General features: G+C 42.4%; 1 protein-coding gene across 27 annotated transcripts in view; it reads right to left on the reverse strand.

The window, feature by feature from the left end:
- Positions 1–25,506, reverse strand: part of CSPP1 (centrosome and spindle pole associated protein 1) — a 78,249-nt gene continuing 52,743 nt past the window's right edge. For 20 of the 27 annotated variants that reach the window (XM_083747579.1, XM_083747576.1, XM_083747569.1 and 17 more), the window contains 16 exons: positions 24,913–25,033; positions 24,644–24,791; positions 23,554–23,706; positions 21,508–21,620; positions 20,077–20,226; positions 19,115–19,243; positions 16,757–16,861; positions 15,623–15,683; positions 15,379–15,502; positions 14,245–14,390; positions 10,291–10,425; positions 8,994–9,049; positions 7,149–7,200; positions 4,746–4,852; positions 3,948–4,098; positions 1–218 (listed from right to left, as the gene is read on the reverse strand). In XM_083747579.1, coding sequence (XP_083603705.1) covers positions 22–218; positions 3,948–4,098; positions 4,746–4,852; positions 7,149–7,200; positions 8,994–9,049; positions 10,291–10,425; positions 14,245–14,390; positions 15,379–15,502; positions 15,623–15,683; positions 16,757–16,861; positions 19,115–19,243; positions 20,077–20,226; positions 21,508–21,620; positions 23,554–23,706; positions 24,644–24,791; positions 24,913–25,033 — 1,948 coding nt within the window. In that variant the 3' untranslated portion in view covers positions 1–21. Of the gene's footprint in view, positions 219–1,419; positions 1,493–3,947; positions 4,099–4,745; positions 4,853–7,148; positions 7,201–8,993; positions 9,050–10,290; positions 10,426–14,244; positions 14,391–15,378; positions 15,503–15,622; positions 15,684–16,756; positions 16,862–19,114; positions 19,244–20,076; positions 20,227–21,507; positions 21,621–23,553; positions 23,707–24,643; positions 24,792–24,912; positions 25,034–25,506 lie in introns of all 27 variants that reach the window. The other 7 variants (XM_083747562.1, XM_083747580.1, XM_083747577.1 and 4 more) reach the window with 5 other exon arrangements.

Here is a 25,506-nt window from a genome sequence, read left to right on the forward strand (position 1 = left end):
TGGCTTCACTACAGATTTTATTCAGCCATGGGCTGTGGACAGCCCCTGCCAATTGAATGGTAAGTTCATCTCAGAAGAAAGCTTAGCTTGACTTGACTGCTCAGCCATAAATCTTCTAAGGGTTTCTGATGTCCCAGGTCTCAGCCACGGTTCGGTTGCCACTGTGTCCACAGAGCTGGGTCTTCTGTCATCGGCGTTTCCCAGTGGAACATCATCAGCTTGAGGAAAATAAATCAACCTTAGCTACTGGTACAGAAAAAGCACACTTTTACAATGATAACATCATTCTCTGACCTAGCAAGTTTCCAGACTTTACAAGATTCTTCTTCAGTACTGGGTGTTCAGAACAAAAATGCAGTAAGGTGGGTTAAAAAAATAAATACAAGTATTTCAAATATTCTCCACTTCCAGTGACTAGTACAATGAGATGCATGTTCAAGAGATGCATGTTTGGTAACAGTTATCAAAAGAATTCCCCAAAGCTAATTGGATTGAGGAATAGGAATTATGCATTCTCAGGGGACTAGTGTTCCGCAAGCAGAAATAGATTTCTGGCTGCACACCAGCTGTGTTGTGTGGGCAGAAGCTAGTTGTAAATGACACTGAAAGATGGTACAGAGTGATGAATGATTTGGAGGGGGAGCAACATTCAGGAAACAGGCTTCCAGGAAGCTGATCTGTGAAAAAGTGAATCCCTTTTACTCCCCCACCAATAAACATTAAAAATGTTCTGTAGCACAGATGCCTCTGGACCTACTTGTCTCTAATTTCACTCATAACCTAGGGGCATCTCTCTCCTGTCTGCAAGTTTCAGACCAATTGCACACAGCACACTAAGCAAGATGATGATAATTCCTTTTTTATACACCCCAAACTGTAACATGCTTGTTAGTAAGACATTTTCTTACTAAAGAAAGACATTTTCAAATTTGGAAGGGTTTATTCCCTCACTAGGGGTGACCAAGGCTGCAAATGTCATTTAATTATCTCCCAAAATAAAGTTAGAGGTGTTTCCTCTTTCTAAAAAAACAAAACACCAAGGTGTTCAGCCTCCCATCTGTTAGATATATTTGCTTGTAATTTGGCAGGCTTGCCCCATTTGGGGGAGGGGGGCTATTTTGTCTGTAAATTTAATCAATTTCTGTCCAAACTGGGGGGGGGGAGGGAATAGCCTTTCCCCCCCAAAAATCGTAGGAAACAAAGCTTGTTTTCAACAAATCTGTTTCTGGCAAAAAACAAGAGCTGAATCTGACAAACCACGGAGCACCTTAATGTAGACTTGGCTGCTTCCAGAAGTGACAGATACAGATCCAAATCAAATTTTGTGGCTGATGCACACCCATACCAGAAAGCATATTCAAATATCTATTTATCTATCTAACTACTGAATCAAGACACCAGCTATGGCTAGTTACTCACCCTGACCACCACTTCCTTTCTATAAAGAAAATGTCAAAAATGAGTCCCGATTTTGTTGATGCAACATGCTAACCTATCAAGAAAGAATACATGATACAAGGGGGAAAGATTTTTAAACACTTTTGTTAGTTTCTACGATGTTTAGGAATGACGCCTACAGTATTTCTTAATTGATTATTCTTAATAACGATGAAGGGGGTGGAAGAAATGAATCCCTGTCAAATCTGCACGTGACACAAAACTGGAAAGTAAAGTTAGCATCTCAGAAGATAATAAAATTCAAAATGACATTGATAAAACAAACATTCAAAATGACATTGATAAAATAGAAAAAGTGAGTTGAAACTAGCTAAAAAACTCCACAGTGACAAATGCTAGGTTCTGAATTTTGACAACAACGAAAGAACAACTGCACAAGTTTTGATAGAGGATGCCTAGCTTGGCAGCAGTACATTTGGTTTTACACTGCTGCTGTCTTTATTCTGTTAGAATTTTCATGCTTATGTCTTACTTTTTTATCTTACGGTTTTAATTTTTCAATGTACACCACTCAGAAAACTTCTGTTGTTGGGCCGCATGCATGTTGAAAAAGGCATCAATAAATGTGACAAAGATCTCAGGATTGTAGTCAATCACAAGCTGAACATGAGTCAGCAGTGTGATGCGCTTTTCTATGTGCTAGACCTCATCTGGAGTACAGTGTCCAGATCCAGGTACCACACTTTAAGGGGGATTTTGACAAGTTTGGAAGAGAGCAGTAAAGAAGTCCTATGAGTAAGAGTTGAAGGAACTGGGTATGTTAGCCTGGAGAAGGCCAAAGGGAAGCTCTTCAAATAATGGAAAGGTTGCCACGTGGAAGAGGGCAAAGGCTTGTTCTCTGCTGCCCTGGAGGGAAGGACTAGAACTAATGAGGTTAAATTAGAGGAGGGGACATGTGCAGTTGGAGATTAGGTAAAAGGTAAAGGTAAAGGTACCCCTGCCCGTACGGGCCAGTCGTTTCCGACTCTAGGGTTGCGCGCTCATCTCGCTCAAGAGGCCGGGAGCCGGCGCCGTCCGAAGACACTTCCGGGTCACGTGGCCAGTGTGACGAAGCTGCACTGGCGAGCCAGCACCAGTGCCGCACATGGAAACGCCGTTTACCTTCCCGCTAGAAGGCGGTACCTATTTATCTACTTGCACTTAGGGGTGCTTTCGAACTGCTAGGTGGGCAGGAGCTGGGACCGAACGACGGGAGCTCACCCCGCCGCGGGGATTCGAACCGCCGACCTTACGATCAGCAAGTCCTAGGCACTGAGGTTTTACCCACAGTGCCACCAGCGTCCCACTGGAGATTAGGAGAAACATCTTAATAGTAAGAGCAGTTTGACAATGGAACCAATCAGGGGGCGGGGTGGGAGTGGCTCTCCTTCACTAGGTGCTTTCAAGCAGAAGATGGGCAGCCATCCATGCCGAATGCTCTCTGACTGCCAGCATCTAGCAGAGGGGCTAGACTAGCTAGCTCACAGGGGATCCTCCCACATCACAATTCTCATTTTGTGGAATCCGACCTACGGCACACAAGCCACAATGTAGTGGGAGTACCTGTGTGCATAGCCAGTAAAGCTGATGAAGGCCACACAGAGTTTGTACCTAAGGCAGCCTCACTGGGGCTCTTGGCACCTCCTGGCCTCCCCTGTTGTTTGCTCCTGCTCTCTTCAATACCTGGGCTGCTGAGCGCAGAAAAGAGCGAACGTGGAGTCCCATCATTGCTCACCCCCAGTTCTTGCATCAGTTTAAAAACTCTGCAGCAGAAGTGGGGAAGAACAAACAGAAGTTGAGTAAGGGCCATTGAAAAATTTTCCCAGCCACCCCAATTTTAGGATATTTTTTTAACTGGTGATGGTAAGGTCAGTTAAAAGTTTAAAGACCAGAGAGAGAATGTGGAAGGAGCTTTCAGTGGTCCAAATTGGTTTTATCCCCCACTCTCCATGCTTCTCTTTCAGATTTCTTCTGGTGTTCTGCCTGTATAAAAGTGAGGTGAAATGCCAGTTTGGGCCCTTTACTGCTCTTCCCTAAACTTTCTTCTTGTCAACAGCATTGTTTCAAAGGCACAAAGCCTAAAACCTAGTCACATATTTCTCTGAAGGTGAGACTAGTTCTATGTAGGGCACTTCAACAGCTTCCAAATACTTGGATGTGGCAATGTAGCAGGGCTTCCTTCTGCTGCGCAGGAAAACCTCAGCAACAGGATGCCAGCAATTAATACTTGGAGCCCTTCAAAGCAGTAGTGCTATTACTGTGGCAATTTTTGCTCTTCTATTTACTGGGTGGTATTCAACTCTTACTCAGAAAAGACTCATTGAAATTAATGAACATGACTTAAGGGCCAACTTTAACATGTCTACTCTGAAGAAAGCTTCATTAAATGCCACCCTGCGAATCTGATTCCCCCCCTATGCAGAACAGAATGTGTGTTCTGTAAGTGTGTGTCAAATGCCTGGCTGCTATGTCAGTATCCTGGCTACTGCAATTCAACAAAATGACCATACCTATATGAATGGCCTTCTTTTGCAGCTCATTCAGCCTTCGCAATCGCTCTTCATTTCTGGCTTTCAGCTGATCTATATTAAGACTAGAGTTTGAGTGCAGAGAGTCGTCGTCAGTCTGCAGTGGTGAAGTCAGCCCAAGGGCGCCAGCATCCTAAAGATGTAAAGAATCATGAGAAGCTGCATATGATACGTATCGGCTGAGGAAAATTTAGAAGGCTTTCTACATAAAATACACAACTTCACCCACATAATGCCACTCTTCTTCCCTCTCTTGGCTTGGCACTAAGGTTGAGCAGACACTTCCCTAATATGCCTCCTTGCCTCTGTCTTCTCCACTTCTGGGGTAAATTCCTCCTTATTTCCTCCCCCTTCCTGCTTTCTAGCCTCCTTTGTCTCTTCTCCCTCAGATCCATCTCTGGTTTCCTACTTTACAATCCTACCTCTTCTCTCTCCTTGTTTCCACCCACACCCCTGGATTCCCACACGCACTACCTGGTACGGGCCTTTGACATGCTCACAACCTCCATTTTATTCTCCTGTCAAGTGCATCCTCCAGCCCCAGCATCTCACCTGCCCATTTCCATCCTATCCCACTCAGCTTCTAGTCAAGCTGATGGAAGAGCTGATTGGAGACCAGTGCACCTGACAGACCCATTGTTCATACATAAAGGCTCTGAGAACGCAAAGTATTCATTGTGCTTGTTTCCCATTGGAAAGCCCGCAAAGGGGACAAGTTAGTCCCAACTACTGAGCACAACTGATTTCAATAAATGCAACTAGTTGGATGAATTCTACTACCATTTTCTTTTCTCGCCTCCTTTCCCTTGCAGATACTGGCGGTGGTGGAGGTGAATTCACATTGAAGTCATGGTCTTCTAAAATAGGAAAGGTCTCACCATCAGTACCTAGGTGAAGGAGGATTAAAAATATTAGCACTTGGATTTTTAAGCAAAGTTCATGAAAAAACCTTAATACACTCAACATGCTAAAGACAGGTTCGTATCTTAAAGCATAGCTACAAAAGACTCATCTACACATGTCTAAATGAAATATACAGTGAAAGTTTATCTCTGAAGTAGAACTCATGCCCTGTTTGTGCATTTCCAAGAAGTATCTAGCTGGCCACTACTGGCAACAGTGAAGCTGCTTTAGATTTCCAAACAGACTAAGTATGTGAGCATGTGTGCAACTATTCTAGAATAGCTAAATAAACCCTGTAAATAAAACATGCATACCGTTATGCTCAGATTAATTTTGTTCCATATATCCTACATAATACAGAAGCAGCAATAAAACATTGGGGTTCCTTTGTTTTATATTTTCTTTTTTCTGTTTTCTTTTTTTGCAAAGCAGCTACGTTTTGGGAAGATAGCAAGTTTTGTCAACAGGATTTAATTAGTGCCCAGAACAAATCCTACCTATATCTCTTTCCATATGTACACATCATTTGTGTTATTTAAATCAGTGTTTCCCAACCAGGGGCCATATGGTCCCCTGGGGGTCCATGATATTCCAAGGGGGCCACAGGTGAAAATGGTGTAAATGGGGAGCCAGAGCTCAAGGTTAGGGGGCCACAGAGGGAAGTGAGAAGTGAAGGGGGGGGGAATCCTGATTGACTGGCTATCCGCTTGGCCAATCACAAGTGGGTAAAGGGGTGGCCCACCAGGGCCTAATGCTCCTTTTTGCCACGGGCGTTTTGGTGGAGCAATCCTGGTTTGTTTCTGGAAGGCTACTGCGATTGCTGAGCCTTCCATTTTGACCAGTAGAGCCTGTGATCCACAATCCCCAGGTCACGTAAGTGCGGTGGTGGGATGGCAATTGGTAGGGCTGGGAAAGCCAGAGATGCTTGTTGCTACTGCCGGTGCAGGGTGCAATCCACCCCAGTGCCTAGCGGATCAGGGTCTTTGGATATTGCCAAGGGACATAGGGCCCATTGGCAGCAGCAGCCTGGCTCTACAAGGCGCGGGGTGGAATCCACCCCAGCGCCTAGCTGAGTGGGGTAGTCTGGTGTTGCTGACTTGCATCCAGTAAATAACTGTCTCCTCAGAAGAAAGCCACAATGAATTCAGTGTGTCTTGGCTTACTCCCAGGTAAGGGTATGTGGGGCTATAGGAAGGAAACAAGGTCAGAAGGAGGCCATGGTTGGGAAAAGGTTGGGAGACATTGATTTAAATTATCTAGAGAGTCTCCTCTTGCATTAAGAGATGTGCTTTGAACCAGCATGGCACAGACGACTAAAAGAAGGAGAAGGGGAAAATGGTTCAAATCTACACTTGGCCAGCAGAAAGCTACACGTGGAAATATATATATATATATATATATATATATATATATATATATATATATATTTAAAAAGGTTTGGATTTGATATCCCGCTTTATCACTACCTAAAGGGGTTCTCAAAGCAGCTAACATTCTCCTTTCCCTTCCTCCCCCACAACAAACACTGTGTGGCGAGTGAGGCTGAGAGACTTCAAAGAAGTGTGACTGGCGCAAGGTCACCCAGCAGCTGCATGTGGAGGAGCGGAGATGCGAACCCGGTTCACCAGATTACGAGACTATCGCTCCTAACCACTACACCATGCTAGCTCTCACATGGAGACCCTCAATAAATCATTTATGGGGAGATTCTGTTCAGGCATCCTGGACCACATCCTACTCTCCAATATTATCCTCTCTCTCAGCAGACTAACTTCCAAATGGACTTGGGATTGTAGTCAACATAGGGCTAAGTAACTGCTTGTGCTTTCGGAAGTCATTTCATTCCCCTCTCCTCCTCTCATGTGCCCCCTAAACCTGTTCTGGAATTCCTCTAACCTTTGGGAGCAGATTTGGAAAAGGACCAGTTTGCCTGCTGTGCAAGCAAAACTGTGCTATTGTTCAGGTCAATACAGCCACCCCTTTTTCAACTATAGAAAACAGGTCATTGCACACCTGAAGCCCAGGTAACTTAAATATACAAATATGAGCAGGTCTCTCTACCACCTTCTCTACCTTTTAACCACCTTCAGCTTTTCAGAAATTTAGGAAGATGAACGCCCTTCGAACCATGTATACTAGTTTGGGATCAGATGAGCACTTATTACTAATGCCAATCCTGAACTGTACTTTTTCTGCAACCAAAGAATAAGCAACTCTTGGCAGCAGTCTGATCAAGCACAATTATACAAGAAACAAGTGCCTCTGAAAAGATATACTCACCAATAAAAGCACTATCAGACTCTAAAAGTGAGTTTGACACATCGTCTCTGACCTACCGAAGAAAAGCAACAGGAAACTTACTTCAGGTTTTTAAAAAACTGTAAAACACATCTAGCTAAATGAACAAGAGTGGTGAATGTCGCCAGACTGGAAGTTATTAAATCTCTTTGTAACACAAGAAGATTCTCCAACTTTTCCAAAATTAGAACAGTGCAGTGTAAATGCTCAAGGCAGCAACAGCCTTTCAGAATGAATGACTACATTTCACGAGCTGGCTGGGCACTTGAATAACATTGGCGTTCATGTACTGAATGCCTACTCTTGTTTCCTAATATAGACAACTGCTATACAAACATCATATTAATGCATTTAGGTAAATTAAAAAAAACACACCTTTCCCTTTTATGAATATGTGTTTGTATTCATGAAAGGTAGGCTGGTTCTGGAAGTACCAGTAATTTGCAGCTGACTCAAAGGTTTGGTTCTGGGGGTCCACGCATAGATGCAAGAATACATAAAGTAAGCCAGGAACCCCCAGAACCAGTCCCCCTGCAAGGTGGAGAGGTGCTTACCCAGCTTTGGAAAGGCGGCACAATGGCTCTGGCAATGTTGCAGAGCCTGCCCGCTGTCTTCCCAAAGTCAGGTAAGCCTGCGATCACAGATTTGTGCGGAGGGAGGGAGGGATAAAGGGAAAGTAGGTTTCCTCGCCTCTCCATTTATTATTTATTCCCCCACCACCACATCTGCACAAAGCTGAAATCTCGTAAGTAAAATAAGCATAAGATGCAAGCTACTTGTATACACCTGCCTTGATTGTCACTGGAAATGCCCACTCACTCAGCGTAAGGAATGCTGAATGGTATGGCAGGGAAGATTCACGCTTGTATGCTGCCTACTTTCTGACTTTCACTGCACATGCCTCTCTCCATCATCCATTTCAGACACTATCAAGCTCACACCTTGCCAAAATCCCAGCCCACAGTTTTGGTTTGCTCCAGGCTGAAATGAGACTCATGTACTGAATAGCAACATTTCCCAGTGCAAATGATTGCTAAACAAATGCCATACTAAGACATTTATTACACTTTCTCCCCATTTATGGCCTGCCTTTCTTATCATATATTCAACATGTCTCAGAAACATGTTACAGTGCATAGTTACACTGTGGAATTCGCTGCCACAGCATGCAGTGATAACCATAAGCTTGGATGGTTTTAAAAGGGACTTAGACAAATCCACGGTGAATAAGGCTGTCAGTGGCAGTATACCTCTGAACACCAGTCGCTGGGTAACACAAGGGGAGAGAATATTGTTGCACTCCTGCTCCTTGCTGGTTTCCCATAGGCATCTGGTGGTCCACGGTGAGAGCAGGGTGCTGGACCAGATAGGCCAGCTGGCCTCATCCAACAGGCCGGACAACAATAAAATTTTGGCTTTCTAAATCACATGGAAGTGACTAACAATAGGCAGCTAATGGAGGTGTTTCATCACTGGTGAATATGTTCTCAAAGGCTTTTATGAGCAAATTTCAACTTAGCCCCTGCAGTTTTCATGAAGTGAAGTTTCCAGGTACTTCTGTAAGTAGCACCTGCATCCAATACAATACTCAATCCTAGATGCTATTAGCACTTGGATAACTGCTGGAGATGAGGTGAGGAAGAGTTATTTGGGAGCAGCTAGCACAGAAAAAGATGGGGCTATGTACTTTACAAATGAGCATCGCTTTGAGGTGGGATTTGAAAGAAGGAAGGGACCTGTTCCAGACACAGGAATTTGTCTATGTATATTTGGCACTGTTCGCTACTTTGGAATAAAAACAAAGAAACCAGTTCCATTTCTGCTTACCATTCCTCTGTCTCTCGGTTTAAAGACAGGCACAGGCTCATCAAAATCCAGGGCGGCTATTAAAGCAAAGGAAAGCAAGGATGAAAACAAGATTAAGAACAAAGAGCGTTAATGGTACAAAAGCATAATGCAGCACTTAAAATTCAGGGACTACAATAGCAGTTATCTTTATTAAAGCCATACATTTACTATCACACCAACAATAACAATAGCTGTTTTGCAGAAAAATGGCTACGGTAATAACCATAATTACAAAAATCAGATAAAAGGGGGGGAGGCAGAAAATTGCAGAAGGAACAAACACTGGATTCTTCACTGTATTAAATATGTATTTACCGACTTATAACAACAAATAGATTCAAGAGTACACCCACACTCTCAACAGTAATGCAATAAAACTAACTTTATTTTTCATTCCTCAGGCCCCAGCTTACATAAAAACATTGCCAGGTACAGTGGTACCTCAGGTTAAGTACTTAATTCGTTCCAGAGGTCCGTTCTTAACCTGAAACTGTTCTTAACCTGAAGCACCACTTTAGCTAATGGGGCCTCCTGCTGCTGCCGCGCTGCCGGAGCCCAATTTCTGTTCTTATCCTGAAGCAAAGTTCTTAACCTGAAGCACTATTTCTGGGTTAGCGGAGTGTGTAACCTGAAGTGTATGTAACCTGAAGCGTTAGTAACCCGAGGTACCACTGTATTAGTATAAACCAATGAGTTAGGTAGTAATGATACACATACAAAACTCAGGACAATACAACAGGACCGGCCTAGATTTAGCTGACCTCCTGAACTACATGGTTTAACTTCTTTAAGTTGATTGCTTGAGGACTTATACTTTTGTAGCAGCAGTACCTGTGCATTATGGCGTTCAGGCTTGCTCAAGACATTTTGCCGTCTGAAGCAAGATGGTGCTCCCTCCATTCCACATACAGATGTGGTGAAATCTTACTGGCAATGGGGCAGCATAACAGAGGGCAGTAGGCTCACTTAGATGACACAGGGCAGAGAGTGTGGCACACACAGCTGTGTCCTCCAACACCTCACTGCTCTGAGGAAGCCTAATGAGTGCGTGAGTCCTTTGGGTCAAACTAGGCAAGTCATTTATGGGTGTCCCCCCTCCCCTTGTAAAAAGCAGACATAGTAGGCTTGGGATTACCTTTGTATTTTACGCAGGAAAACACACTCCATCTAGCACCAAATGCAGAGTAAGTCTCCTGCTAAAGGTCACCACATCCATCTTAGGAAGACAGTCCATAAAAAGACACCCTCAGTTTTGATCAAATCCGCCCTAGCTTACCTTCTGCATTTTTCCTCAGTTTTTTAAGTTTCTTGTTCTGCTCTCTTAGCAATGCTTGCTGCTGAATGTCCAGGGCGTCATTAGTCGTGGGAGGATCAGGATACATATAGCGTGTTTCTACCCGTGTGTCTGACTCTGTTACATTAAAAAAAATACAATTTGCATACCATGAATGGGCCTTCCAGGGTGGTATTGGGAGAGATCTACTTAGAACAGCAGTAGGGAGTCTGTGGGAATAATCCCTGGCCACTGGTCACCCTGGCTGGGGCTGCTGAGCGTGGGGAGTCCAACAACAGCTGGAGGGCCACAGGTTCTCCAATCCAGACTTGAATCCTTGATTATGTTCTCTCCTCTCTGGTGGAACCCATGTTCTTTTCTCAGGGAACACCCACTTTGCCAGATGTGAAAAAGCTATATGAATCTAAGGATGGGCCGACAACCAGAAAGGAAGTTGATGTTTAATCCATGAGGAAGGATGTTCTGATAAAAACATCACTTGAAGGAACCTTCTGAGGAAGCATGAGGTCCAACTTATAATTTCTTGTGAATGTGGAGGCTGAAAACAATTCAGCCACAATGCTGACTTCTGTGGAGAAGGCTGCTTTTGCAGGTTATTCATAGTGAAATGGTAATAGGCTACAGCAGTGATTTTCAACCAGTGTGCCATGGCACCCTGGGGGCCTTGAAATGATGGTCAGAGGTGTTGCGGGCAACATTGGTCTCTCTTTCTTTCCTTCCCTCACTCTTATCTGATGCCCTCTTGCATCTCTGCCTCCCAAAGGTTTGCCTAGCTGTTCGTTGCAGCAGCCCTGACTACAAGCTCCACAGACAAACGGTGCCTCTGGGGCTGGTCAGTGGATGTCTCCTAGGCCCCTATGGGACAGCGTGAGGAGGTATCTCTTTTGGGGCTGGGGGGGCAGCTCAGAGAGCAGTAGTGACAGCCCAAGGAGAGGGGAGAGGAGACTGAAGGAACACTCCACAAGGGAGGGTGTTTGAAAAAGGGTGAGAGGCTGCCAAGGGAGTCATGGACTCAAAAAGGTTGAAAACCTCTGGGCTAGAGCTACACAGGTTTTGATCCACCAGGCTACAGTGCAACTAGAAGCCTTGTTCCCTTAGGGATGTTGGAGGCTACTGAAATGTCTATGTCTCCATCCCTTGGATGTAGATTTCTTTAGTGCCCTTCCAATGTCTCTCTTATAGGCAAAGGTACTTGTTGACTGAAAGGGTGCTGGGGTGGTCCTGCATACTTCTGCTCTGGAATGGAATACTGGCAGGTTTGGAGTCTTTACGCACTCTCTTATGAAGGTGAGAAGCAAAGGGGGAGAATATCTAGAGCGCTGCTGCATTTAGAACTGCCTTAGATTTTAGTTCCTTGGGAATATTAAATAAATAAATAATAGTTGTTGTTGTTGTTATATTTATTTATTTATACACACATACATACATACCCAGCCCATCTGGCTGGGTTTCCCAGCCACTCTGGGCAGGTTCCAGCAAAATATTAAAATACAATAATTCATCAAATATTAAAAGCTTCCCTAAAGAGGGCTGCCTTCAGATGCCTTCTAAAAGTCAGATAAAGGTAAAGGGACCCCTGACCATTAGGTCCAGTCACAGACAACTCTGGGGTTGCGGCGCTCATCTCGCCGAGGGAGCCGGCGTACAGCTTCCGGGTCATGTGGCCAGAATGACTAAGCCGCTTCTGGAGGACCAGAGCAGCGCACGGAAACACCGTTTACCTTCCCGCCAGAGTGATTCCTATTTATCTAGTTGTACTTTGATGTGCTTTCAAACTGCTAGGTTGGCAGGAGCAGGGACCGAGCAATGGGAGCTCACCCCGTAGTGGGGATTTGAACTGCCGACCTTCTGATTGGCAAGCCCTAGGCTCTGTGGTTTAACCCACAGTGCCACCCGTGTCCCTAAAAGTCAGATAGTTGTTAATAATAATAATAATAATAATAATAATAATAATAATAATAATAATTTATTATTTATACACCTGCCCACCCGCCCATCTGGCTGGCTTTCCCCAGCTACTCTGGGCAGCTTCCAACAAAATATTAAAATAGAATTGTCTATTAAACATTAAAAGCTGATGGGAGGGCATTCCACAGGGCGGGTGCCAGTACTGAGAAGGCCCTCTGCCTGGTTTCCTGTAACTTTGCTTCTTGCAGTGAGGGAACTGCCAGAAGGCCCTTGGCGCTGGACCTCAGTGTCCAGGCAGAACGATAGGGGTGGTCTCCCTTATGGCTTTGCACGATCTCATTTGTAGAAAGGAGGGGTAGGAAGAGAAAAAGAGATTTGATAAGTCAATTCTCTGTGTTGCCAAAAGGAGAAAAATGAATTATTACTATCAGAATCATTTCCCCTCTCTTTTTCTGCTCCATACACGTTATTGCCTGGTGCCGTCTGGTGGCCAATTTGGATATTGCTTGCAGTTTCAGAAACAGCTGTGTGCCTTTTTTCTGTCCAGAGGTAGGAAGGACTTCCAAAGGATTGGTCTCCACTGAGTGGACTTGCCGAGAGCCAAACAAAGTGGATGGTCTGTTCATGCCATCCCAGTATGTTCCCCACCGCCTTCTAGCAATGACAGAGAGTAGTGGGTGGAAGAGCTCAATGCTGGAACCTATTTAAGAATACAGCAGGGTGAGGAATGGGGGGAGATTTTGGTGACAGCGATCCTTTTATGCAGGATTCTTACGTATTGAATTGCTATTCTTTAAGGTTTGCCACTGATAGCCACAGCACAGCAAACTGGCAAAGAGAAGTCCGGCAGATCAGGAAAGGCAAACGGCGGGCGGGGGGGGGAGTGTATTTTTTGGGAGAGAAAAACTAAGTGATCCCAAAAGAATGAACCAAGGCGGCTGAGGAGAAGGATAGAAACAAAACAGTTCACCAGAGCTCAGAGGCAGTGGCGTAGCGTGGGTTGTCAGCACCCGGGGCAAGGCAAGTAATTTGCACCCCCTAAGCCCTAACCTGCCGCCGCTGCCAGCTTCTTCTTGCTGCTGCCTGGGCTGGTCTGGTGTGGTTCTCTCCCGTGCTCAGCGCTGCGCTGGGCGGCCGCTGCACTGTCCCTCCCCCAGATAGTCCCTCACTCGCGGCTCGGATTGGATTCGCACAGCCAGCACTGCAGTGAGAGAGAGTGAGCGAGCCAGGTAGGGGCAGAGAGCTGTGAGTGAGAGCGCGCCCCGCCCCCAGATGTTGAGCCCGGTGTGGCCGGCACCCCCTGCACCCCCCACGCTACACCACTGCTCAGAGGAGAGGAAGAGGACATCTGCTTTGGAGTTAAATTGAAGTAAGAGTCAGAGGAGAAAGAGAATAACCAAATCTTCCAAATACGACCCTTTAAGTGAATGTTTCCCACACCAACCTGAGAATGACATTTATAAGTCTCATGATATCCTTTCTCATAAAATATTATCAAAACATAATAATCAGAACGTGCTCTAGTTTCTTTGAAATGATGGCAAAGTGTTTTCTTATTTAAGCTAGAAAAAGAGTGCTATGGATAATACACACACAGTCCTTTTTACACAATGATTATTTGCGGGAGAGGATTTGCATCTATTGATTGTGGTTTTGGTTTTTTTGCTGTCTGCTGGGTAAGGCTAAATCATAATTCAACATGTTCTTAAAAGATATTCAAATACTGGGTGTATTTGAACTCATGATTTAGATGTACACTGAACCAGCAAAGGTCTAATTGCTTGAGTATGCTCAGTGGGCATGGAATATTGACTGAGAGTTGGTGGGAGGGGTGTGGAATGGGGCAGAAAACCAAGGGAGGAGGAACAGTATCCTTGAAGAGTGCTGTGATTAACTAGAATCCTGAACAGAAAATATGTTGCAGGTCCCACTTGTGTGCCACAAGCAAATTAAGCAGTTTCCTTTCATTAGAATCCCTCCCTTTAAAACTGAGGAAATGTCCCATCGTAAGAAAGGCAACAGGCTAACCTTTGTATTTAAGTTCATTAAACTCCCGGATATTCTGCACGTTGATAGGATCAGCGACATCTTTTGATGACGGTCGTCTGACTGGAGCTTGCATACGAAGCCTAGCCATCTCAAATACATCCATGTTATATTTATCTTTCCTCCTGCTAAAAATAACCAAGACCATGCTTAGAAAACTAACCTCAGAATGATGTAGGTTCATTTATAAACAAAATGGAAATAAAAATTAGAGAATTGTTGAGACATCTGATTCAGACTGGAGTTTAGAAGCCAACCAGGAAAGAAATGGAGAAGCCCAGTTGAGTTAGCAAACTAGTTACAGAGTCAGATAAAACCACAGGGCAGGGACAGGCAACGTGATCTATACTAGTACTTTGGACAGAGACAGTTTGCCTGTAAAGTTTCTGCCCATTATGCCAAAAGTATGCTAAATGCATAACTAAGCTAGGCCAAACTTTGAGAGATGAAACAACTAACAAAAACCTTTATGACCCAACACTTACTAAATGCAGCATCACAGTCCTAACATTTGCTTAACTTCATATTCCTTAGAGGACCTGCAAACCTTTCTGGATACAATAGGTTAAGAAAGGAACTCAGAATAAACCATGTGCCAAAGGGCCATTAACTAAGGACGACTAGAGTCAGGAGTAGCTTTAAGGTGAGAACAAAGTCCTCAGTCTTAGGCTCTCTTGTGCCTCATAAACAGATTTGTGGATCTAAGACCTGGTGCAAGGAAAATTCATTGCAATGAAGCATTGGTACTGTGGCTTTAGTGTGGATGAGAAAGTCTTAGTAGTCCATCCCAGAGCCCACCGCTTCCAACCAGAGCTCCATCCTAACTCTTGCACCAGGAAAGAGGCTATAGAGAGATTCCACTAAAGGATTATTCTGCAATTTTCTCCTTGCACTTCAACAGCTGCAGGAGGTGCCAGGATCAGACCACCTGGGTATAACTTACAGAGGTGTGTAAAGCAACAAATGGCAGCACAGCCAAAGCCCCTTGTCACTCCTTCCACTGGCAATTTTTAATTCCAGGGGAGCATTTTTAATGTTTGCTCAATTATGTATTACCTGCCCAAGAGAAATAGCACACTTTACAAAACGCCAAAGTATAGACTGAAAAACACTCACCCTTTCGCTGGCATGTCATCGTCATCACTGTGGACTTTCAACAACTCTTCCTGGAGTCGCCGCTCCTCACTGCGAAGCTGCTTCCTCATCTCTGACAGCTCACTTATTACATTCTTCTTTTCTTCTGTAATTCAGTATAGTAACAAAACAAAAATGATACAGAATACCCAAGGAAGCATTTTTCTTGGCCAAAAACCACAGCCAAAGAAGTGACGTATTCATTCATGGCATACAGATTTCTTACCATAGGCACGTAGCTGGTTTCTTCTAGCTGGAACTGGAGGAGATGGGATTCTGGGAACATCCTAGTAAAACATTAACATATAAATTGTACTAAAAATGACTGCATCAATAAAATAAAAACAGTAACTTCGCATGGCTCATTTTCATTCAGTCTAAGAAACAAACATTCACAAGCTCAAGGAAGAGGTTCAGTTTTCTCATACTAGACATTGACATACCACATGGCAAACTGCTTTTGAGACCAAAAGGAGTTTCAAAAGCAGTCTCTGTGCACCGTGAGCACCTAGGTGTGATGCAGGAGAGCAATGACTGAATATGGAAAAAGCATTGTGGGTTAAACAAGGCTGCAATTTTGTTGTTGTTGTCGTTACAGTGCATATCATGGGCTGGTATGGCACAGGGCATGGATCCATTTACCAGGCACCCCTCCATCTACTGGCCGATTTATCACCTAGTCTATTTGCTGGAGTCAAGTTCTCAAGGCCACCGTGCTCTGCTCCTGTGGGTCCAGCCTGCAACCTGGGTATGAGGCAACTGGCCCCAGCTGCCCAAAGCTGGAAGTGCCCCCACCCCCTTATGGGAGTCCCACGTAAGCTATGTATCCTGCCCAATGCCTTCCCTCACAAAAGGCAAAACCCTTGCAGGGGTGGGCCAGTTATAACTACGAATAACATTTCTCTCCAGCCCTGTGAACCAGGGGCCAACAAATGTCCGGAGAAAGAGAACGTACACCAAGAGAGGGAGGGAGGGTGGGGAAGATGGCAATGGCTGGAGGTGCAGCCTGGGCTCTTATTTGTAGTTCAGGCAACAGATCGAGGGGGGAAAGTCTTCCCTCCAGGTTGCACCCTGAGTCCTGCCCCCAGGAACCAATGCAGAGCCCCTATTGGCCACATCAACCAACTACATCTTTTCCCTGGCTTCTTGCACCCAAAGCAGCCCTGGTGGCTGGGGAGTAGGCTATTCAAAGAGAAAGGAAAGCACAAAACGACAAAATTATCAGAAGGTTGCCAAGATATTAGATGTCAACTGATAATGGTGGTATTTTTCCTCCATCAAAACATCCCCTGGGGTTTGTCATGATGCAAAGTGCCAGAGATACATTCATGGATTATATTTGAATAAAAGGCAAACATACATGTGTATAGTAAGACATACGGCTCTCCACTAAAAGAGCCCTTTCTTCTTTTACGACAGCTTTGTTCTGAGGAGATGGAATGAGAGGAGAAGGTTGTCTAGAAATCTGGGAAAAAATGGAGAGGGGTGAGAAGATTAAAATTTCCTGCTTAAATAGCAACTCAAAAGTATTTATACACCGAATAAAGTCTTTCATCTGAGATAATAAGCTTTGTCAGCATCTATTTCCAAAAGCAAAGCCCACTTCTTTTAGGAATCTATGGCTACAAAGAGAGGGGTACTGGGAAATCAAAGAACGAAATGCACAGGAAATGTAGGGGAAAGAAAGCTTGCCCATTTACCCTAAAATCAGATAGATAGATAGATAGATAGATAGATAGATAGATAGATAGATAGATAAAGTTAAAAGTCGTTTGTTAAATGTATACTCCAATGTTTAAATTCTCTGTTGCTGCTAAGGATAAGGACTCTAACTTCAGTTGATTAGGAACCTCAATTGACTCAGCTGCACAGATATTTTTGGGAAGGTTTATGAACATTCCAACTACGCAGAAGTTTTTTTTATTAATAATGAATACACAAAGTCTATGGGATATGTACAGCGATGCACCATTGGAGGAAAGAGGTTCAGCAAAGAAGTAGGCAGCATAATCCCTTGCTGGACCATTTTAAAATATTACAGTGTGGGTGGGGGCGACTGTGAGGAAGAGAAAGGAAATTGGATACTGAATGTATTGCAAAAGATATACACAGGTTTTTCTCCGCACATGTAATATCTGCTTAGCATATATAGATTTATCTTATCTTTCTCTTTATAGGATGAAGCTATTTCATATTATGTAATAAATACAGGCCCTTTTAGAGTTCAGTTTTGTACCCTGGGAAGAAAAGGGGTCATAATTGCTATGGGAGGCCCCACCCACTGCACCCACACACCTTCCATATGTTGGTCAGAGCATATCCAGGTCCTCACATATAAACTCCAACCATGCAGTCTGTAAACCCCATCTTTCCATTGTACTGAACGCAGAGGACTCTAAGCATGTCATGTGTTCTGACCAGGGGCAGGTCCTACACATCCAATCCCATCCATTCCCATGCAAAACTAACTGAATGCTTGTACAGTATTTTTGAATGTTACCATTGAAGAGCTAATCTGAAAAGCTGAAATTCAGCAAATTAAAATATTAATCTTGATATGATATATCTTGGATAAAAATAATCTAGGTTATGACAGCATAGAAATTTATCTCATTAGGCTTGGTATGGATTAGATGGAAGGAGCTAGTGAAATGAAATTTGCATGACCTTAACTGTCATTTTAAGAAACAGGCCTAGCCAGATATGGATGCTCAATACATTCGTCAGATGACTGTAGAACCCTCTGGAAAGCTGTGTCTGTTGAGGGTGCTTATGACCCTCCACCCCCACCCCCCAGTCCTCACAGTTCCACCACCAAATAACAGAAGCATTAGAAGAACTCCGGACCTGGTCTGAAGGCGGTTTCCATAGGAACGCATTAATTGATTTTTAATGCATTCCTATGGGAAACCGTGCTTCTCAAGACGAAAAACTTGCAAGACGAAAAGACTTGCAGAACGAATTAATTTCGTCTTGCGAGGCACCACTGTAATATATACAAAAAAGTATCAAGTGTTATAATGACTGCAATACAACAAAACCAAAACACCAAACCAGCTTGCAAATATAAAGGACAATTTTACTTAGTTCAGCAAATTAAAGTGCAACGTGCATATCAAAGCCTGGAGATACTTATAGACATATAGTCAACTAGTGGCACAACTCTGCCAATAATGTATATAGTAATAGTGTCATAGCACAGTTGAAACAAGCAAATCGTTCTACAGTTAGTTATCTACTGGAAGTGAAAAGTCCTGTAAGTGGGAACGGTTGCAAGAAAGGCTTCTTCACATGGCCATATGTAGAGGCAGGGGTCATATGCAAATAGTAGTCACAGACGAGTACCTCCTCACTGTCCCACAGCAAAAGTAGTACAATAGATCAGAAGACCTGTACTCCGGATGTTAAGCTGTGCCTGTGATAATCTTATATTCTTGGTGTATCGTGTTGAGTGTATAGTGTATAGTATTATGGACTGATTAAGCTGTTGTGATTCCCCAACTCCTCATACAGAAGTTCACTCTTCCTCTCCCCTTCAGTCTACAGCTCCTCCACCCCTCAGAAAGCCATTCTGGAGGTCCTACACACACACCTAGAACCCATTTTTATGAGAACTGTAGACCTGGGGAAGGAGGAGAAAAAAATTACCCTCCTCAAATCCAAGCCAACAAGGAAAGAATTTATGAAATATGAGCACCTTTTCTTCTCCAAACATTACCTGTCTTTCATTTTCACTATTCTGCTGCAGCTGTTTATCCAGCCTTTCTTCCTCTTCCGCCCTTTTTCTCTCCCCCTCTTTTCTTCTTTCTTCAGCTAATCGATACAGTTCTTCATTTTTTAATCTTTGCTACAAAGATAAAAAAATGTGATGTTGCAAAAAGCAAAACAAAAAAACAAACCCTGGTATGTTTGGCAAACTTTGACTGCAATTTGAAAAATACAGAGACTATAAAGTTCTTTTTCACTTAAAAATAAGGAGCAATCACATGACTGCACTGGAGGTGCATCTGCAAAAATTGCCCTAACACTGCAGTGAATGTATACAGGTGGCGTACACAGACAGAGAACACGCATTATTGAAAAGAGCGGATACTACACTTGATCTTAGCCAAAAGGCCGAGAAGCGAAAGAGAAAATAATGTCAATATAAGCCAGGATTTGTGTGAATTTGTTAAATTAGGGTATGGATGATTTGAGGAGAAGGTGAAGGAAGTCTTATAGAAAGAAATCCGTGACAACAAGGTGTAAATTGCTGTATTTTTTGTTTGTTATGATTTAAAAAACAATAAAAATTATGCAGAAAGAAAAAAAAAGAAAAGAGCGTAACACTCAGAATGTTCTTCTTAGAAATGTGCCCCACTGAAATCAGTAAGCCTTGCTTTAATGCCTTTGTGGGATTGAAGTATAATTTGTGGGGTGAATAATAATGAACAAATAAACATAATCCTCTCAGTCACTAGTTAACTAGTAAGTCCTGAAGGAAGAAGTGAGTATCTGGTGTACAGTGAAGGAAGATTACTTTCAGCAATTCCCTCCTTGGCATCTTTTATTATTATGATTATTACACTGAGTCTTTTTTTTTTTTTAATGATTTCACCAGAAATTTACTCTATTCCAAGGGCACCTGATTCTCTTTTAAGGGAGGAAACCTATCACATCTATAGAAGTCAGATACCACACCTCTTCTTCTCTCCTTCGTTTCCTCTCTATTTCCTCGTCATATTCTCTCTGTATTTTAGCCCTCTGCTCAGCTAGCCTTTTTTCTTCCCTTTCTTCTTCAAGTCTTCGTTTTTCACGCTCTTCCTCTTCTCGTTTTCTTTTCTCCTCAATCTACAAAGGAAAAGACCAAATATTTATTGGCCAGAAAGAGCAGCTAAGAATATTCAAGCCTTTACAGAGATTATAAAATCTATTTTAAGATCTGCATCATGGCTGTAAGTGGAAGTCTACCCATCTCTACCCACGCACAGATAAAGGAAAGTCTTCCATCCATTACAATATTTTGCTTTGAGTCTTATTTAATAACCAGAGATTGCCTTGATACCATCTACCAGACAGCCTTATGCGCCTCCCCATTCTATACAGGATGCCAACCCCACCTTCTCAAGCCACAGGGAGCTTCAGCTCAAAAAGTGTCTTGGCCCCAGTCGACAAAGCATCAAGGCAAGTTACGACGACATGCAAGGAGAGGGAAAGTAACATCCACTTATTTAAAACTTATCCAACTAATAAGGGCACAGTAAGATGACTATGTGCTAGGAGCCAAATCCTGTAAGAACTTATCTCAGGAGCTAAATTCTAGGGGTAGGATGTCTGTAGAAACCTGGTGTTCAGCACCATCCTAGAAGATAAGCTTGAGGGGACATAGTAAACTAGACTAAAATTTCTAGTTTTGGAGAGGGGATAAAAGGGAAATTTCACTATATATAAACACAGTTCCACACAACACAGATCTAGCTAGTTAGAGTCAGCTTAGTTTTAAATGGTTTAGGCTTAGCCATCTGTAAAAACATCCACTCCAAGCTGTTTTCCTTGGTTATAAAGGTTAGACTGTTCTAGTGAAAAAAAGACTCAGCTGAGTCTTGTTTTGCTTGTGTTGCTTCCTACTGCAACTAAATTTTGCAGCATGAAGTTCTCCCATGCAAGGTTCCTGCCAGCCAAGCCCTTTTCTATGCTATTCTGTTTCCACACATACCAGGGGCAAGGGGACTTCCTCTCTACCCCTCTTGGCATTCAGTTTGGTGGACATGAAGCATGCTCATGCTCATGCTCAGCCCCTTCCCCACCCCTGCCTTCACACTCAAATTTCCTTCTAAAAAATTGAGTTTGTTTTGCAGATTTGGGGTTTTCCCCAAGCCTGACAATACTGGCTTTGTATGTGCAAATGGTGCTCGTTTGGCTATATAACAGAATCAGCTTTTGGATAATGGATTCATTATAAACATACAGAATACTATATGAGAGTGTGTGTGTGTGTGTGTGTGTGTGTGTGTGTGTTTAAAGCCATGAGCAGCACTGCTTTGGAAAATCTTTAAAATTTATTTTCATTAATACAGGTTTGCTAAATTAGAAAAATATTTTATTTCACTTAATATCGATATACACACTCACCTGGAAACGAAGAAAGTTCTTGTACGATTCTTGCCGCCTAAGCTGCTCTGGTGTTGGTGTTTCACCAAAAATGTTACCACGCGCAAATGGGGATGTTTGTGTATATGTGAAACCTATTTTTAAAAAAGAAATAGTTTGCATTGTTAAACCTGTTATCTCGCAGAAGATTTCAAACTTGTGTTTGATATCTTGCTTTAAAGAATACTATAACGCTGGCAACATTAACCCAATCAAACTTCGCAACATGTGAAACTCCCAACAAAACCAGTCAGCAAGTGCTGTAGCGTGAGAACAGCAAAACCTAAAACGCCTGAATTATCTGAGCTTAAAAATGAAAGAAAAAGGAAACCGCATCTGGTCCACCGGGAGCAAATTAAAATCATGTACAGTGGTACCTCTGGTTACGAACTTAATTCGTTCCAGAGGTCCATTCTTAATGCGAAACCGTTCTAAACCTGAGGCGCGCTTTCTCTAATAGGGCCTCCCACTGCACGTTTGCCTCTGGTGCGCAATTTCCGTTCTCATCCTGGGGCAAAGTTCGCAACCCGGAGCAGATACTTCCGGGTTAGCAGAGTTTGTAACCTGAAGCGTTTGTAACCCGAGGTACCACTGTACAGCAGTTTCCAGATCCTTGAAAGAAATTCTTTCCCCTATTCTCCTTGCCTACGCATGTGGACATGCAGGCTGTGGAACAGGCCACTGGGGGAATGGGAGGTCAATGAATACTTAAAGCACTCTCTGTCAAAGCATAAATGACTTGCACCAGGCTATGTGCATGAAGCAAAGGGCATGGGGACATGTGACATATGTGCAGATCTTCCATTCCCCTTCTGAGCCTTCTGCTTAGTCTGTGCACAAATCTCTATACAGGTGTAGGCAATGAGATGGTGGAAACTGGCTTCTTTGAGCTTGTGGGAACTCTCTGAATTTGTGCACTATGTCCATGGTGTTTTAAGCTATAAAAAAAAGGTTTGCTGTATATTTCAGTTTATTAATATTTTTTTAAAATAACTATTTGCATGGGGAAAATGCATCTGATAACCCCACATGCAAGAGTAATCTCAGTATTTGATTTCTGAATTCCCCCTTAATTCTACTTTAAAAATACATTTCTAAATTTAGAAAGTAATTCTATTACAAAACTGAAAATCCTGGCATCCGCCTCCAAGCACTTCCATGTGGTTGACAAAACAAGAAAATATAACAATTAGGTTATGTTTCTTCTCTCTAACCCAAAAAATGTGTTTAAACATACTATATACCTTGCCATGCTCCATTCTTGTGAACACTGATGTATAATCCCATGTTTTAAAATAGTTTTCATTGTGACCAACAAGTAAGTAAAAATATAAAATACCCATGGGCGATCAAACTGCATGCATTGCATTGGAGATATCTGCACACCAGACTACTTAGCACTAGCTTTCTGGATCACAGCTACAATGTACCGTATATTATGGTTGGGTTGCAGGTTCTCAATATATAGGTGGACATAATCAAGCTCTAACTATCTTATTCCCAAAGAATATTTTCTTGAGCATTTTTTTACCTCTTTAAAAGAGCTCCTTTTTAATGTCACTAACTAAAAACCAAGTCAAGAATGAAACTTTTTTTTTTGAACACTGCTGCTTCTTTTCTTCCTGGCAGAATATTGGAACTTGAACACTGGTATTCAGATGCAAAAGGAGAAGGAAAGAAGGGGACAACACTAATAGGAAATAATTTATGCATGACTCAGTGATTATAACGCATACTGAGGAGCTTCCTGTTCTCTTTCTTCGTTTGATGGCGGACACCGTGTAAATGCGCAAGGAACCCCCTTGGGCATGCACAGAGTGCTTTCACAATAGAGAACAGGAGTACAAAAATATTTATCAGTGCAACCATACAAACAGTTTCTAGTACTGCTAACTAAACCACGTTCAAGACGATTCAAGGAAACATACAGGATTGTCTTCAGTGGAAAGTACAGCATAGGAAGAATGTACAGTCATTCATCAGGGACACAACACACATTCGCAACTGAAAATATGGTATTATTTAAACCTGCTATTTTATTTGAAGATTCATCTGTATTTTCAAGTCTTGGGGAGGCCAAACTTAGGTCAACAGATACTATAGCCCTTTTATCTTCATATACTCGTGCCTCTGGATTATGATATGCATCTTCATTTTGCTTGTGCATCATATTCAAGTCAGCTGAAGAAAAGGGGGAAACAGCCATGTATAATATTTTATTCCAACGTGAGGCATGTTTATGACACAGTTCCAAGCCAAGAAATGTTTTTCCAGATCTACAGTTAAGAGGAAATACAAAGGCCACAATCCAAGATAAGAGCTATATGTGCTGTGTAGTGTGTGCTTTATGTAAAAGCTCACTAAAAATCCAAAGCAATCTGTCATGATCCATTTAATTATTATTTATTATTAATTATTATTATTATTATTATTAAAGAAGATGTTAGCACTACGTTTAAGCCATAAGTGGAAGGTCTCAGAACTCTAATGTATTGATGCATTGAGGTTTTCTGCCGTTTGACTACCAGAGCTGTCTCCAGATTTATCATCTCTTCACTTGCAAATTATTTATGCTACAGCTGGCAAATATCAACTACCATTCTGATTAAGATGTATTTAATAAACACAATAAAAATTCCAAACTACTAGCAGGAGAGCCACAGTATTTTAAAGAAGATTAAAAAAATCTAGCCATAATTAGATGTTTATCCTTTATCAATATAAAACAAGAAGCAGACTCAATTATGAGACTGGTAAACATGTTTAAGAATGACTCTAAAAAGCTTTGTGTGGGAGGAAGTCTCTGTACTCATAAGCCTGTCTTTTGTGTATTACAGTATTTTCTCCTCCATTATACGTCTTCCTTTTATTCCTAATGCCACCTCTTGCTACATTTTGCCAAAAATATCATCCTTGTCAGTGCAGCTCCCAATAAAAGAAGCAAAACTACTGTTTGACTGTCTAAATAAACAGAGCTGATTTCTTCCATGCTGTAAATTCGCTGTAGTACATCCATTTTACTCTCCTGCCAAGTGTCATTTGTTTCTCAACAAATATAAATAAATATAGACATAAACATAGATAAAGTAAAAAGAAAATCCCCTGATTTCAAACGTACTTATGAGGTTTCCTTTTTTATCTCTGAGAGGAGCACCACCACCTCCTTTGCCCCAAGGATTGTACGTTCTCATTTCAGCTTCTAATTTGGCCTCATACCGTTCCTTTTCTTCTTTCTCTTGCCTGCGACGTTCTTCTCTTTCCCTTATCTGCAAAAAAGTATCAGCATTTGGCGTTACATGTCTCATTAATACGATAAAAATTAATATTGAATTCAATGTAAGTCTAAGCACTCACAAACAAATTTCCAAACAAATTTAAGCTTCTCACCTGTTGTTGTAATTCTTGCTGATAAGTTAAAGTAGCCTCTTTTGAGGTCTTTGGTTTTTCTTCGGGAAACATACCCAGACCTTTTGGCCTGTCATTTGCAATTCTTGCTCCGATTTTACTTCTGCATTCAAAAGAGTAAAAATGCAAAAAAAATTTGAAGAAAACCTAAGTGTGTTACTAATTGAAATTGTCTTTCTCAGGTGCTACTTTATTAGTTTTCACTACAATGTTAATTTATGATCTAAAAAGCGGTTTCAGTTTTGCAGTTACATTCAGAAAGTTGGCAATTTTTCCACAATTCCATTTCAAAATCAAATAGCAAAACAAGTAAGGGGAGCAACTCCAGAACAGGCCCTACAAAATATATTCCAAGACAATAACGCACATTAACATGGCAAAGAACTTATAAGCCACTTACTCTCAGCAGCTAGCAGTGCCTCTAACCAGACACTGGAGGGGCCTATCGGGAGTATCCAGGGACAACTGGTATCAAACTGTATGGGCAACCACCCTATTAAAAAAACTAACCAGCAAACTGAAACTATCATGGGGACAAACTAAAGAGAATGCTTGTACCCTTGTTTGCCCCCCCTT

This window comes from Podarcis gaigeae (genome assembly GCF_964106915.1).
Source record: "Podarcis gaigeae genome assembly, chromosome: 7".
NCBI classification, from domain to species: domain Eukaryota; kingdom Metazoa; phylum Chordata; class Lepidosauria; order Squamata; family Lacertidae; genus Podarcis; species Podarcis gaigeae.